The sequence below is a fragment of the Toxorhynchites rutilus genome, chromosome 3, assembly GCF_029784135.1.
Source record: "Toxorhynchites rutilus septentrionalis strain SRP chromosome 3, ASM2978413v1, whole genome shotgun sequence".
NCBI lineage: Eukaryota > Metazoa > Arthropoda > Insecta > Diptera > Culicidae > Toxorhynchites > Toxorhynchites rutilus.
The window spans coordinates 226630215-226643940 of NC_073746.1; the positions used below are offsets into that span (position 1 = coordinate 226630215).

At 38.8% G+C, this 13726-nt stretch overlaps 1 protein-coding gene across 3 annotated transcripts in view; it reads right to left on the reverse strand.

Annotated features, from left to right (window-relative positions):
- The window catches only part of LOC129774664 (galactokinase-like), a 93804-nt gene that overhangs the window by 37444 nt on the left and 42634 nt on the right, over nt 1–13726 (reverse strand). For all 3 annotated transcript variants that reach the window (XM_055778493.1, XM_055778492.1, XM_055778491.1), the window contains exon 2: nt 6338–6521. In XM_055778493.1, coding sequence (XP_055634468.1) covers nt 6338–6499 — 162 coding nt within the window. In that variant the 5' untranslated portion in view covers nt 6500–6521. The remainder of the gene's footprint in view (nt 1–6337; nt 6522–13726) is intronic.

Sequence of the window (13726 nt, forward strand, 5' to 3'; positions counted from 1 at the left end):
GATAGAGCAAAAAGGGAAAAACGGTGTAGTATACTATATTTTTCAATGTTATAAAAAATATTATTTCAATTCTTTATTAATCAAATTAGAATTCTGTATTAATGATGGACTTCAATTTCGATTTTAAACATTATCCAGTCTTTTGGATCACGTAGAAGAAAGCTGTTAATTTCAAGCAGTCGCCATAAAAATCATAGAATGAGATGTTAAAATATGATAAAAAAAAACACAGATAATGCGTTGGAAGGAGATAAAAGTATTATAACACAGCATTTACGAGAAACAAGTTTACTCGAATATTTTTCATCTTCATAGAAAATTTACCCAAATGGTAAATAATTCCGAATGAGACAGAAAAAATATTTAAAAAAGGGTTAAAATTTTGGTAATTGTACTGATAATAAATTAAAATCAGTTGAGCACAACTCGACAGAGAAGCTCCTTTATTACTTTTTATTTTTTTATAAAATAGCGCTACATTCTTTTTACATTGCTCAAACATTTATGCTTTATATTTTTCATGTTAAAATTACCTGCTTAGTTTTTGAAAAAATATTCCAAAACCCTTGTTCAATTCTATGCTCTCCCTTAGGCTTGAAGAGCAACATGGAAAGGAAAGAAGACAGAATGTTGATTGTGCCTAAACTAATTTCTTAAAATTAATCAGCCAAGTATTTCGCATCATTTTCAAATTTCCTGATTACAATTCTTCAATTTACCGCATATTTTTATTGCTCTCTCATGTTGTATTTATTAAATCTTATTTATTATCAAAAGACTCGACAAAATTCATAATCTGATTTGTCGAAATATTTCCATTTTTAAACGGGTAAACTTTGCATTCGGGTAAATGTCGCACTCTGGTATTTGTCGCATTCGAGTAAGTGTTGCATTCGGGTATTAAATACGCCCAGTGCACACTTCTTGGCAGTATACGGTAAAGTCGCTACGTATTCATTAATAGTATATAGTGAATGAAAATCTGTTTATGGGCATGTCTCTTCATAGTACATGCGCGCAAGCTGATCTACCTCACTTTGACCTCACTCCGATTACGAAAAAAATATGATAATTTTTTTAGTAATTTATTCCACGGAAATCGATTAATTTCCAAATACACTCGACAAATATTAGCGTAGCAGAGTTCAAACATAAGTTTTTCAGTATCTTCAGAACGTTCTAACTTCATGGTAAGTGACTAGGTAAACATTATTTTCAAGCTACATGTTTTGGGTTGTAAGGTAGTTCGCCTCCTCGTGGTGCATCCTGGGTAACGCTAAACGAACTACAAAAGCCGAGCGTCTGTATCCCAGGTTAGGGGCGGCTCAAGCAGCGTCTGTCTCGGAGCGAGCGGTGGAATATGGAATGCGGTTCCCGCCAGCTATATCTAAGATGGCAGCCCCATCGCGGGATAGTGACTTTAGGCCAACAACCTACTGTCTACGAAACAATTAAGTTACAAAAACCGAAATAAGAAGATCAACCGATGCTTCCGACTTGCAAGAGAAAGAGAGTTTCTACAGCCAGCTGAACAGCGTGATTGAGAAGATTCCGAAAGGAGATATCCAAATCCATATAGGTGACTTCAACGCGAAGATTGGCTCCGACAACGAGGACCTCGAGCGCGTCATGGGACGCCACGGTCTAGGACAGATGAGCGAAAACGGAGAACTGTTTGCTGAGTTTTGTAGCAACAATAACATGGTCATTGGTGGATCGCTCTTCCCTCACCGACCAGCGTATAAGGTCACCTGGGTTTCCCGGGATGGCCGAACAGAAAATCAAATTGACCACATCTGCATCAGCCGAAACTGGAGAAGGAGCCTCCTTGATGTCCGCAACAAGCGCAGCGCTGACATTGTATCTGGTCATCACCTCGTCATCGGTGAGATACGCTTGCGCGTCGTACGCGTCCAACGACCTGAGGAGAAAATCGGATGTCGCTACGACATCCGCCGGTTGGATAACCCCGGGGTGAAAAGGGCCTTCGTCGAACAGCTTGAAGCCCGAGCCTCTGAATTACCACCCGGTGGAACAGTTGAAGAACAATGGTCAGGCATCAAGAACACCTTTACCACGACAAGTGATGAAACTCTCGGTAAGCTGCGTAGCGGGAGGAGAGAATGGATGACGGATGAAACCTGGAGGATCGTCGATGAGCGGAGAAAGGCGAAAGCCGACATTGGGCAGGCGCGCAATAGATCGGCTAAAGCAGCTGCCCGCCAGCGTTACGCTGATCTAGAGAAGGCAGTCAAACGATCTTGTAGACGGGACAAGAGAGACTGGACCAACTCCTTAGCCGAAGAGGGAGAAATAGCCGCCGCCAGTAGAGATATCCGCCTATTGTACGATATTTCTCGCCGCCTTAGTGGTGTCAGGACCAATGCCAGAATGCCGCTGAAAGACCGAGCAGGTCAATTAATGACAGAGCGTACAGATCAGCTCAAGCATTGGACTGAGCACCTCGGCGAGCTCTTCCGAAATCCAAGCAAGGATGACCAACAAAACCCGCAGCGTACGGTACCTACAGTACGGCGCATTAACCGCGTCAACTCCGCGGTGCCGTCATTAGCTGAAATAGAAGCGGCAATTAAAAGCATGAAATCCAATAAAGCGCCAAGAATAGACTGCATTCCTGCTGAAATGCTCAAAGCTGACCCAACAGTGTCAGCGAAGATGTTGCATCAACTTTTCACAGATATTTGGAAAAACGCGACTTTTCCGGCCGACTGGATGCAGGACATTTTAGTAAAAGTCCCAAAAAAAGGAGATCTTTCCGAATGTGGTAACTGGCGTGGCATCACGCTGCTATGTGTGACTCTGAAAATACTTTGCAAAGTTATCCTTAATCGGATACAAGAGAAGATCGACGATACTCTACGACGGCAGCAAGCCGGATTCCGTGCTGTCGATCATGTGTGGACCACATCACCAGGCTCCGGATCATACTGGAGCAAATCAACGAATTCCAGGATTCTCTCCTGCTGGTGTTCGTTGATTACGAAAAAGCGTTTGACCGACTCAACCACAAAAATATCTGGGATGCACTTAGGCGTAGAGGAGTCCCGGAGAAACTAGTCCATCTCATCGAAGCACAATACGAGGCATTCTCGTGTAAAGTCCTACATGATGGTGTCTTGTCGGACCCTATAAGGGTTACTGCTGGAGTGAGACAAGGATGTATATTATCGCCGCTACTCTTTCTCATCGTAATGGACGAGATTTTAGTTGGCGCTATTGACAGCAGACCGAACCGAGGATTACCGTGGAATCCTTTAACCATGGAGCAACTGAACGATCTTGATTTGGCCGACGACGTTGTGTTGCTCGCCCAACGTCGGGCGGACATGCAGAGCAAGCTTGATGACCTCTCTGAAAGCTCCAAAGCAGCAGGTCTTAAAATAAACCAAAGACAAAGTCAAATGGACAAATGGAAGTAAATAGCAACAATTCCTCCAACTTCACAGTAGCAGGGCAAGAGGTTGAGAAGGTAGAAACCTTTCAATACCTTGGTAGCCAGTTTACGTCAGATGGTGGCACTAAGGCCGACACACGGATTAGGAAGGCTTGGTGTGCCTTTGCAGGTCTCAGAAACATCTGGCGCTCAAGCCAAATCTCGCAACGAACGAAAACCCGAATTTTCATTTCAAACGTCAAAACCGTACTACTATACGGTTGTGAAACGTGGTGTGTCTCGACCGAGACAACGCAGAAACTGCAGGTATTTGTCAACAGGTGCTTGCGATACATCATCCGCGTTTGGTGGCCAGGCAATTGGATTTCCAATGTGGATCTTCACCGCTGCTGTCAGCAAAGGCTGATTGAAAAATAAATTCGGGAGCGCAAGTGGAAGTGGATTGGGCATACATTGCGAAAGGGCGCAAACGAGATCTGCAAAGAAGCACTCGACTGGAATCCCCAAGGACAACGGAGAAGAGGCAGGCCCAGAGGCTCATGGCGGAGAGGCTTAACGTTGGACATCCTGTCGACTGTCGATGAGAACCTCACCTGGCGTCAAGTCAAGTGCAAAGCAGGCAATCGTCAGCAGGTCAGGAGATCTTTTTGCTCGGCCCTATGCGCCGACCAACCGGCGCAGGATTCATAAGTAAGTAAGTACATGTCTCTTGATTTATATTATTATAGTTCATATTTATGGCTCAATGTGTAAGGTAAATGATTTTGGTTTGTCCAGTCGAAGATATGATTTATGGTAGTTTTATAGTATATTTTTACGGAATCACATGTTTTAAAGGATTATAAAATACACCATCAATTGGTGTCCATGCGCCCCTCATTCGAGCTAACTTTTAATCGATCACCAGATGATTATTTGGCAGATATTCAGACCCTTTCTGAATTATAACACTAACAAATATTGTAAACATCATGCTTGCACACCATTTGTATCAGATTTACAAAATTAAACCATTAAATTAACGCATTTGATGAACTGAATTCTGATCATGAGTTGTCCTATTTAGCTCTTTGTGGTCGTTTGTCTGCTCTCAGCCACCACAGCAAGAAACCATACTTATCTTATATTTTACTCAACCAAATATCAGTTTATGCTTTTCCTAAACGAAGCTTGATGTCTAGTGAACCTGTTCACGAATCAATACGGTGCTCCCATTAGTAATAGATAACGGTACTCAGTATCAAACAAATTGGTCACCCACACAAAACAACACACAGTGCGTTGAATGCATAAGAATGTGGGACAAAAATCATAACAGCAGAACTTAGTCATTCTAACACTTTGGTGTGATGGAGAAGATTGTTCATGAGCATCAGAACTACTGTTCACATAAATGTCTCATGTTATTTGAATAATCGCATAAGTGTCTCAGGCGACAAAATCTTCGTTCATCTGAAGTGAAAAGTTTTGATCCTTTCGGATACGCAGAAATCATTATTTGAGTAACTACTGGTTCAAATTATGTTGATGTAGTGATGTAGTTGATGTAGATATATAGTTTACAAAAAAATGTTTGTTTTTCATAATCACAATGCGTCAATGCTTTTTCAAGGAAAAATAATTCCGACTAGTACGATACCCATGCTCAAATTTAATACGACCGCAAAGAGTTAATAAAGTTGTTTTGTCCACATGATATCTATGGCAACCACTTGGCGCGCTGCAGTTTGTTTATTGTGTCCTTCGCGCATAGCAGAAATAAAGTTTTTCTGTGTTGAGTGTGTTGAGGTGAACACTTTTAAAAGGTCCAAGAAAATGCAATATTCTGAAGAAAGTCTAAATTATGAATGGGTCAATATGATGACAGTAAACTCAAGCAATGATAAATGCAACATCTCCTTGAGCGTCCGAATGTTTTCAATAAAAAATGGTGATTTCTAAAGCCGGACAAACCATGATCATTTTTTGGACAAACCATGATCATAATTTCTCTCTGAGGAAAATCGTTGAAAAACATAAAAATTTGAATAATTTCAACGCCTTATGGTAGTATTATCAGCTAGAGGCTTGGAGCTTTTCAACAAACCAAACTCGTATCGATTATATGCGATTTTCATGAAGAAAAATCGATTTGTATTTATTAGTTGCCTACCCTACTCATATATGCGTATTGAATCAAAACATCGAGAAAGGAATAAAACATGATTTTTACGAGGTATCTTCGATAGAATGGAAAATTACTGTTTTGTTTTTGATTATCGATATTTCATGATTAAATATGAGATTTTTTCAACTAATTTGAAGCGTGACTTGAAACAAGTTGCTTGGTTAAAAAATTGTGTCCAATAGAATGACAATGCTGGAATGATAGAACTATTCATACACTTCTTCAATTTTGCTAGGATTGGATGAATTGAAAGCGTTGAATAATTAGTTGTGAATTATCGATAGTTATAACTGTGAAATTAAAAAATGGTTATAATTAATGAGAATATACCGAATTACCCCCCAGAAAACCAACTTGTGCCAGCATTGACGCACATAATTCATTCCTGTGCCCAACCACATTCAACGCAATCATATTTGGGCTGCATTTCGGCAATCATTTCAGCTCATACAAAATGGTCAACAAACATGATTGCTTCTGCTGCTGGGATCTGGGAGTTCTGTGCCAGTAAATGAAGTGCCTCTTTCGCCGTCTCGGCTGGGAAATCGAAAGTATTTGTCGTTTCTTAAATTCTTTTCCCCTCACCTCCCCCCATAACCGGGCCAGGCCGATTGCCCAGAGTGGATCGGTTGACGTTCACATAAAATACGAGTGTATGCTAGGTTACTGTGTACCTGTGGCCAGGGCCATAAAGGGACACTCTGTTTCGGCTCAGAGGTAGCAAAGACCATAACTTTATATGGAGACTCACTTACCATTGGCAGGACGAAGCCATCGTTGTAGTCCACGTGCTCCCCAATTAAATTGACACGGCCCGGTGCACAGGCAGCAACGTCCGGATCCGAGCCGAATGTGTTACGGAATGTTTCAATTGATGTTTTAACAACCTCATCAAAACTAACTACTTTGGAGACCATTTTAGTGTCGTCGTCTTTATTCCTGCAATTACACAAAGTTTGCACAAGAAGAAGATACATGGAGGTGAGTACTGATGGCACTAGACATGGTGAGTGGTTTGTATGGAATAATTTACCAAATGGGCTTGTTCGGATATAGGTTTTTGTGGGTGGGTTGATTTAAGTGCGTTAACTCAGCTCATGCCATCGAACAACGTCGATAATTCGATAGCCAACCTAATGTGGAGCCTTTGAGAGTGTTTTAATGTTGACGCTTCCATTTGATTTTTTTTACTTTTGAAGTTGTGAGCCTTCCGAAGGATAAGTAGTTGTTTGAGACAGTGAGAAAAAAGGATTATTGGTTTACACCATATTTTATTTTATTTTCAGTAAATTTAACTCTGTCGTATTATTTACAGATAAAATGATGTAGCTGTTTTATTTCGCATATTCTTTTCTATTTTTAATATTTGGTGAAGGATGATTTTTTGGTGAGTTTTGTTTTCCATTTTAAAAATGAAACACACAAAAATTTCAAAAAAATGTAGGAAATTTTTATTTGAATTGGTGATAGCTATTTACTCTTCAATGATGATTCCATGCAATAGCTAACCGCGACTACGCTTGAGGTGATCATTGCAAAATTTCACCGTTTTGCAACTTTTCCAAACATTCGAACTTATATCTACCCATGAAGCGTGTAATATTGTCTTCCAAGGCCCGAAAAATAGTCCAAGAAGAGAGATTAATTGCTCTCACCAAAATTGACCCATAGATTCGCATGTTTTGTGGCAAGTAATATAGCCTTGTTTAAACCACCTATCAGTCAGATCCAATGATTGCATTTGGGGTAAAAAAGGTTGTATTCAGGGTTGCCACATATACAGAATGTTCAATATTTAACAGATTTTTAGCAAAGATACAGAATTTACAGATTAAAAAAATCAGTTGCATAACTGCTAATAAACTTTGTTTTTTTTGTTAAGTCATGCAGATATCTTGATTTATAAAAATGTTGAACCATATGGCATTTTTTTATTTGTTAGAATTAGAAATATATATCAAAGATCAACGAAATCTTGTTTATACATCATACAATTTAGAGGTGCAAGCAGCCCGCGAGGTTTAGGCACTTGGTTTTTCTTTTAAAATAACAACACAACTTTTTCCTTTTTGCAGGAGACACGACTGTCCTCTTGCGTGGCTGACGATCGACTCCCTTTTATTTTCCTCTCTTATCCTCATCCTTCGCTGAGGATGTAATGTTTGGATGAGGATGTTGTTTGCTACCTCCTGCATATATGGAATTTTTCATTAGTATGGAAAATTCCAACTATCCTATTGGAAGACCCTTGATTGGATTCTCTAGTAGGAATCTTAACCATTAGAATTCTTATTAAAATATTGCTAATGGGACGCGTGAAAAGGGTCACTACAGAGGTTTATAAAAAAACCTTTTGAGGATTTATTTTGTTGTATTTACAAATTTAACAACCCATAGATTAAAATATAAATTCAAAATTAAAATAAACCATTCTATTAATTTTTTCCGTTACTTTTTTGATACAGATTTTTTATCCTTTTTTTTTTTGCTCAAAATACAGATATTCAGATTTTACAGACAATTTTACAGAATATTAAATGTAGGAACTCTGGCTGTAATCGGTGATAGATAGCGGTCTCAATTGACAGTAACATGGCGGTCAACTTATTCTTTCTTCACGGACCAAGGATTCCGCAGACACATAAAACGCACCAAGTACAGTGGAACGCGAGCGGATGTTCCGCGGTGCGGATTATTCGAGATAGCGAATTCCATGGTAAATCTATAGGCCTTCCCGGAATTTGTCAATAAGTGATAGGCTCATGTACCTTTGTTTTGGTTATGGCTTTCACATTATCTGACCACTGGTGTACACGACCTTGTAAATGGATAGTTTAATGATTTCTGTATTGATAAAACGTAGTTTTCATGAAGAAATTTTTTTTTCGTGTTTGGAAATCATTTTTAGTCCTTTATTGCGTTATTCGCGATTTTCGTTATTCGCGGTAAGCTAGGCAGACTATTCCGAGGATAATCGGGGTTCTAGTGTAGTGCATTTTCCTGGTTGCATTTACAGTTCTTGTAGTGTATAAGGCTGCACATTATACCAAATGCTACAATTTTGTTAGTTGGTGTATACATTTTGAAACCCATTTTTCACGGAGCACGAATTCGCTTATTTATGACGAAAGGGCAACGGAGCATTTTTTGAATCACTAATTACGCATGTGCAGTCAGAAATGAAAGTAGGAAAAACGTACCTAGAAAATCACCCTGTAGTTAAATTCTGGCCAATATCAAGCGTACCAATATTGCTTTATGGATTTATAATGTAGCCAATGTTGACAACATATTTTGAAGTGCAAACAATCAATATTTTTATCACTTTGAAAACTTCGTTTTTGTGCCAGAAAAAGGTCAAGTTTATTGAAAAGAGAAGTATATTAGTTATTTATCTTAATTATTTTCTATTAAACAGTGTAAGCGAGAGGCATCGTTTACTCGTCGATGTTACAAAGAGTATGCATCATCAGTTAGCATGTGCAAAAATTGGTCAAAACGATTCAGAACCAATGTTTTTTATTCGGATGGAAACCGTCCAAAAAAAAATCAAGACACTAAATTGTAATGAAGGGGAAACGACCGGAATGGGAGAATAAACAGGACATGGCAAATTTATAGCATAATAACCCCAGACCACATGATCATAAATCTGTTAGGAATTATCTAGAAAGAGTGAACTGTAAAGTCTATCTCGCCTGCCATATTCCTTAGACATTGCTCATTCAGATTGCTATTTGTTCCGGTCCATGAAGTAGGCTCTTCCTGAACAGCAGTTCCGATCTTATATCAAATCAAAAATTAGTTCGATAACTGGATCGCTTCAAAACCACTATACTTCGTGGAATCCGTGTATTTCTTGAAGATTGGCAAAGCTTCCGGCTTCCGATGGAGAATACATATAATAAAGTAGCAATAACTTTTAGGTTTCAAACGAATACCTTATTCAACAAAAAACAATCTGTCAAGTCATTCTTGTAACCCTTACATTACTAGTATTCTTTCAGTTTATCTTATGAAATTAATAAATTCAGTGATTATAATGATGGACGCAAACCTATTCCACCGTGGAGGCGATCTGGCGTAGTGGTAACATCCATGCCTCTCACGCTAAAGGTCACGAGTTGAATTCTCACTCCCGACATTCTTCCAAAAATGGAAGTAAAAAGTGACGAACCAGCCAAATGAGTTGAAAATCACTATAATACAGATAAAAAAAAACCTATTCCAACCCCATTTGAAATCAAAGTGTTCAATATTGAAAGTTTTTCAAACTTTTCGGTGTTCTACGTGAAAGTAGGTAATTAGTAGACCATTCTGTAATTTCAGTATCGTTGATTTATTTAGAATTAGAAAAATAAACGCTGACATTCGTTCCTAAATCGGTACCATCAAGGTATGACATAAAAAAATCCACTTCATGATGTATTTAAAAAAAATATAAAAAACAAACATAAACAAATAATAAGTTTGGCTTTGGCCTTGATAACCAACTGATAATGCTTCGGCATACTCTCCACGAGGTTCCGGAGGTGTTGGAGGACCAGCTCGTCTTCGTCTTCAACGTAGCAAAATTGTTTTGCTTGTTCGAACGTCAGTTTTGCCCACCTTGTTGTCCAAAATCGCCCATAAATTCTCAATAGGATTCAAGTCGGGGCTTCGGAGTGGCCACACCATTGGTTTGAACCGGGTCGAATTTTTTAATGAGCATGTAAAAATGAATTCTCTAAAGCGTTACATGGTCGTTTTTTGATATTGCAATTTTTCATGACAAATAACCAAAATGGCCAAAAAAATTTTCATGACAAATAACCAAAATTCAGTGCACCCGTGGCCGAGTGGTTAGCGTCTCACATTATCATGCCGGGTGTTCGGGTTAGATTCCCGTTCTGGCCGGAGGATTTTTCGTCAGAGAAATTTCCTTCGGCTTGCACTGTGGTCACGCGTATTCTAGAGCTTGCCCCTCGGAATACAATGAAGGCGTGTTATTTGGCTTAAGAAATCTCAACTAAGTATTAATAAATGACGCTAGTTAATGCATTCGTTGAGACGGCAAAAGTTCCACAGAGAACGTTAACGCCATTCAAGAAGAAGAACCAAAATGGCCGCCATTTTGGCATTTTTTAGAATTTTCAAAAACCCATATGTAACGCTTTAGGTATTGTCCTAATGTTTCAAAACATTCACTGAAATTCGTTCTGTGACAACCTGTTGCTTCAGAACCGATACCACCAGCAAGGTACTGATTTTCAGACAGCATCTTCGCATCCAGCTGCCAACAGCGTAATAATCATGATTTGTGCACTCAAAAAATGGAAAACACATTTTCAAATATATCTTAAACAATAACCAAAAACCCGAATACTTCACTTTATTCCTAACTTCCGCGATTTCATTATTTTTCAACCTTCCAGACCGGGGTTCCCCCTTAATCGCCCGAATGGTCGTTCATGTTTTTTTTCCTTCCCGGATGATTAGCGTGTCCGTTATTGCATCAGTCTTACGTTTCTGTCCTTTTCCCGGACGATCGGCCATGCCGAGCATCTGATTCTTCAGAATGACCAGGTGGACCGCACCACAGTTTACCCTAACTTCTCAGTAATGTTTCGTTGAGACTCCTTACGCTGGAAGTCACGCACAATCAAATTTTGGACCTGTGTTGAAATTTACTTTCCACCCATTTCCCGGAAGCTTCCTCAGCGTCAAAAACACATCACTACGCACGAAAAATTGACTAAACAGCTACCAAAATTATATTTGTGTTAGATGTAAAAAGCCAGCTGTTGAAACCGATGGATGCATCGATGAAGGAACATGATAAAATGAATCGCAAGAATCAGCTTGATTTTTGTTTCTATCATTTCGTTAGTTGTTCACGCATGATGGATCATGGATGTGGTTTTGGGTGATTTCTCGCTGATTTAGTTAATTTATCATATCCGTTATTTGAAATAAACGCCGAATAAACCAAACCAAAAAATACAGGTATTTTTTCGAATATATTTATACGGCTGGGGGTTGAAACATATGAAATAATCCATTATTCGCGACGCAATGAATCACGAAGTATATCGAATAATATTCTCTCCGAACACTCGTGCGAAAATATTAGAAATGTTTTAGAGTTTGCTTCTTGAAATATAAAAATAAAAGTACAGATTATTTAGATGTTTTTGGTACAGATTCTGCACGGTACAGATTACAGATTTTCGTCGAAAAGTACAGATTAGTACAGATTTTTTCCGCGTGTGAACATTCTTACTTTTTATGGCTCAGTGTTATTACTTGAAATAATTGAAGATGCATCCTTTGGAATGAATGAAAACCAAAAAATACGTATATATGAAGCTTTATGTGAAGTACAGATTTGAGCTCTGCACTCTCTTCCAGCGTTGTAGTATAAGCGTTGCCTGGGTTCTACGATGGGAATCCACAAGACCTGGAAAAGGAATCCACAAGACCGGAAGAAGGAAGTCACGGTTTCAGAAAACGAATATGTACAGGAATGGTAAACAAAAATGACTAAAAAAATCGAGGGGTTGTATCCGAGACACGATCGCTTAGGACGTAGGACTACGCAATCTTTTTTTCCTAATTTGTTGGTTTATAATTTCGGATATTATTTGCGAATACTTCCAAAAATTCATAAATAACTCTTTAGTAACAAGTTCCGGGGAACCTGAGAAGGTTGAATGGCTTGCGTTGTAGAATCATTTCAAGAAGCAACGATTCGTTCTTGCCTTTGCGATAACAACACACATTGGCCATATGTCGCAATTTGTTTCTTTATATCAATGCACGCATTGCACTGAGTATTTAGCGAGGGGCATCTTCAGTGCATCACCATTCAACAAGCATCAAACACGGGTCTAACAGATGCACACAGTTACAGCGATAAAAATGAAACTTCGAAACACACTTCATGTGAAATGTTCGCAGAATAAAGAGCGCTACACATACAACGTACCATCGCCGCAAAGTTAACGTATACGAATGAAATGTCAAATATTCTCCCATGGAAATCGTATAGTCGCATTCACATACACCGGCAACGACAACTTCGACGTCGGCAAAATCAGTTCAAGAGAATAGTTGACGGGACGGTAACGGGACGTTGTATGTGTAGCGCACTTAAGCGACCTTTGTCGTTCCGGGCACAGAAAGATTCTGAAAATTTTCCTCAGAGAAGATGCTTACATACTATGCAAGGGTGGAGTTTACTCCGCAAATATTCTCTTTTCGCTATCCCCCTTCATTGTTCCTATTCTAGCGGCTGCATAAGTTGCCCGTTATTGACAGCTCTGTTCGGGAAAGCACACAAATGGACAGAACAAACGTATGGGGAAATGGGAATGCTTCCAATTTTAATCACTTTAAACAATATACAGACTATGGGATTGTAATGTATAGCATATCAAACAAATCTTAGAAAACTTCCGATTCGATTGATACGCGAATGGTTCAAATCTGTTCACAGCAAAAATAGTTATTAGCGTTAACTTTATTTCATAAAAACGTGACCTGTTTTCTGATTTGGCACCCTTAATGTAAGACGTAGTCCTACGTAAAAAAATGACGATTCGCTCGCATTTTCGGCGCTTCGATGTCTTGTTTCCAAATGTTCTCACTATGCCTCACTCATCGGTAACCGTCGAGTGATTGTTTTTCTGAATCAACAAGAATAAGCTTCGAAATCTACTCATCAACGACAAGATGAACGAAATTTTAAGATCAAAACATTTGTATAAAAATCGTGGCGGCACCTCGAAAATTTTACTGAGTTTATGCGATTCCAAATTTAGAAGACAATGTACATGCATCATCGAACACATTAGTGATTCGATAAATATACATTTACAGTAAACATAGTATTCGTAGTAAGAAAACATAAATATAAAGTATGTAAGTAAATATAATATTTTGTGGCAAATAAATGAGTATCTTCTAATAAAACAGTTTTTTCTCTACAACCAATATTTTCGATGGTACAGATTTTTGGTAGAAAAAGTACAGATGAAATAGATCTTTACCTCACTGAGTTCAACACGTGATGAACCACATTATGTGGGAGCCTCCCATCAAATGGGTATCTTCCGGGAGTTTAAACTTCTTTTCCCAAAAAACTCTTGTAGCCAATTTTTATC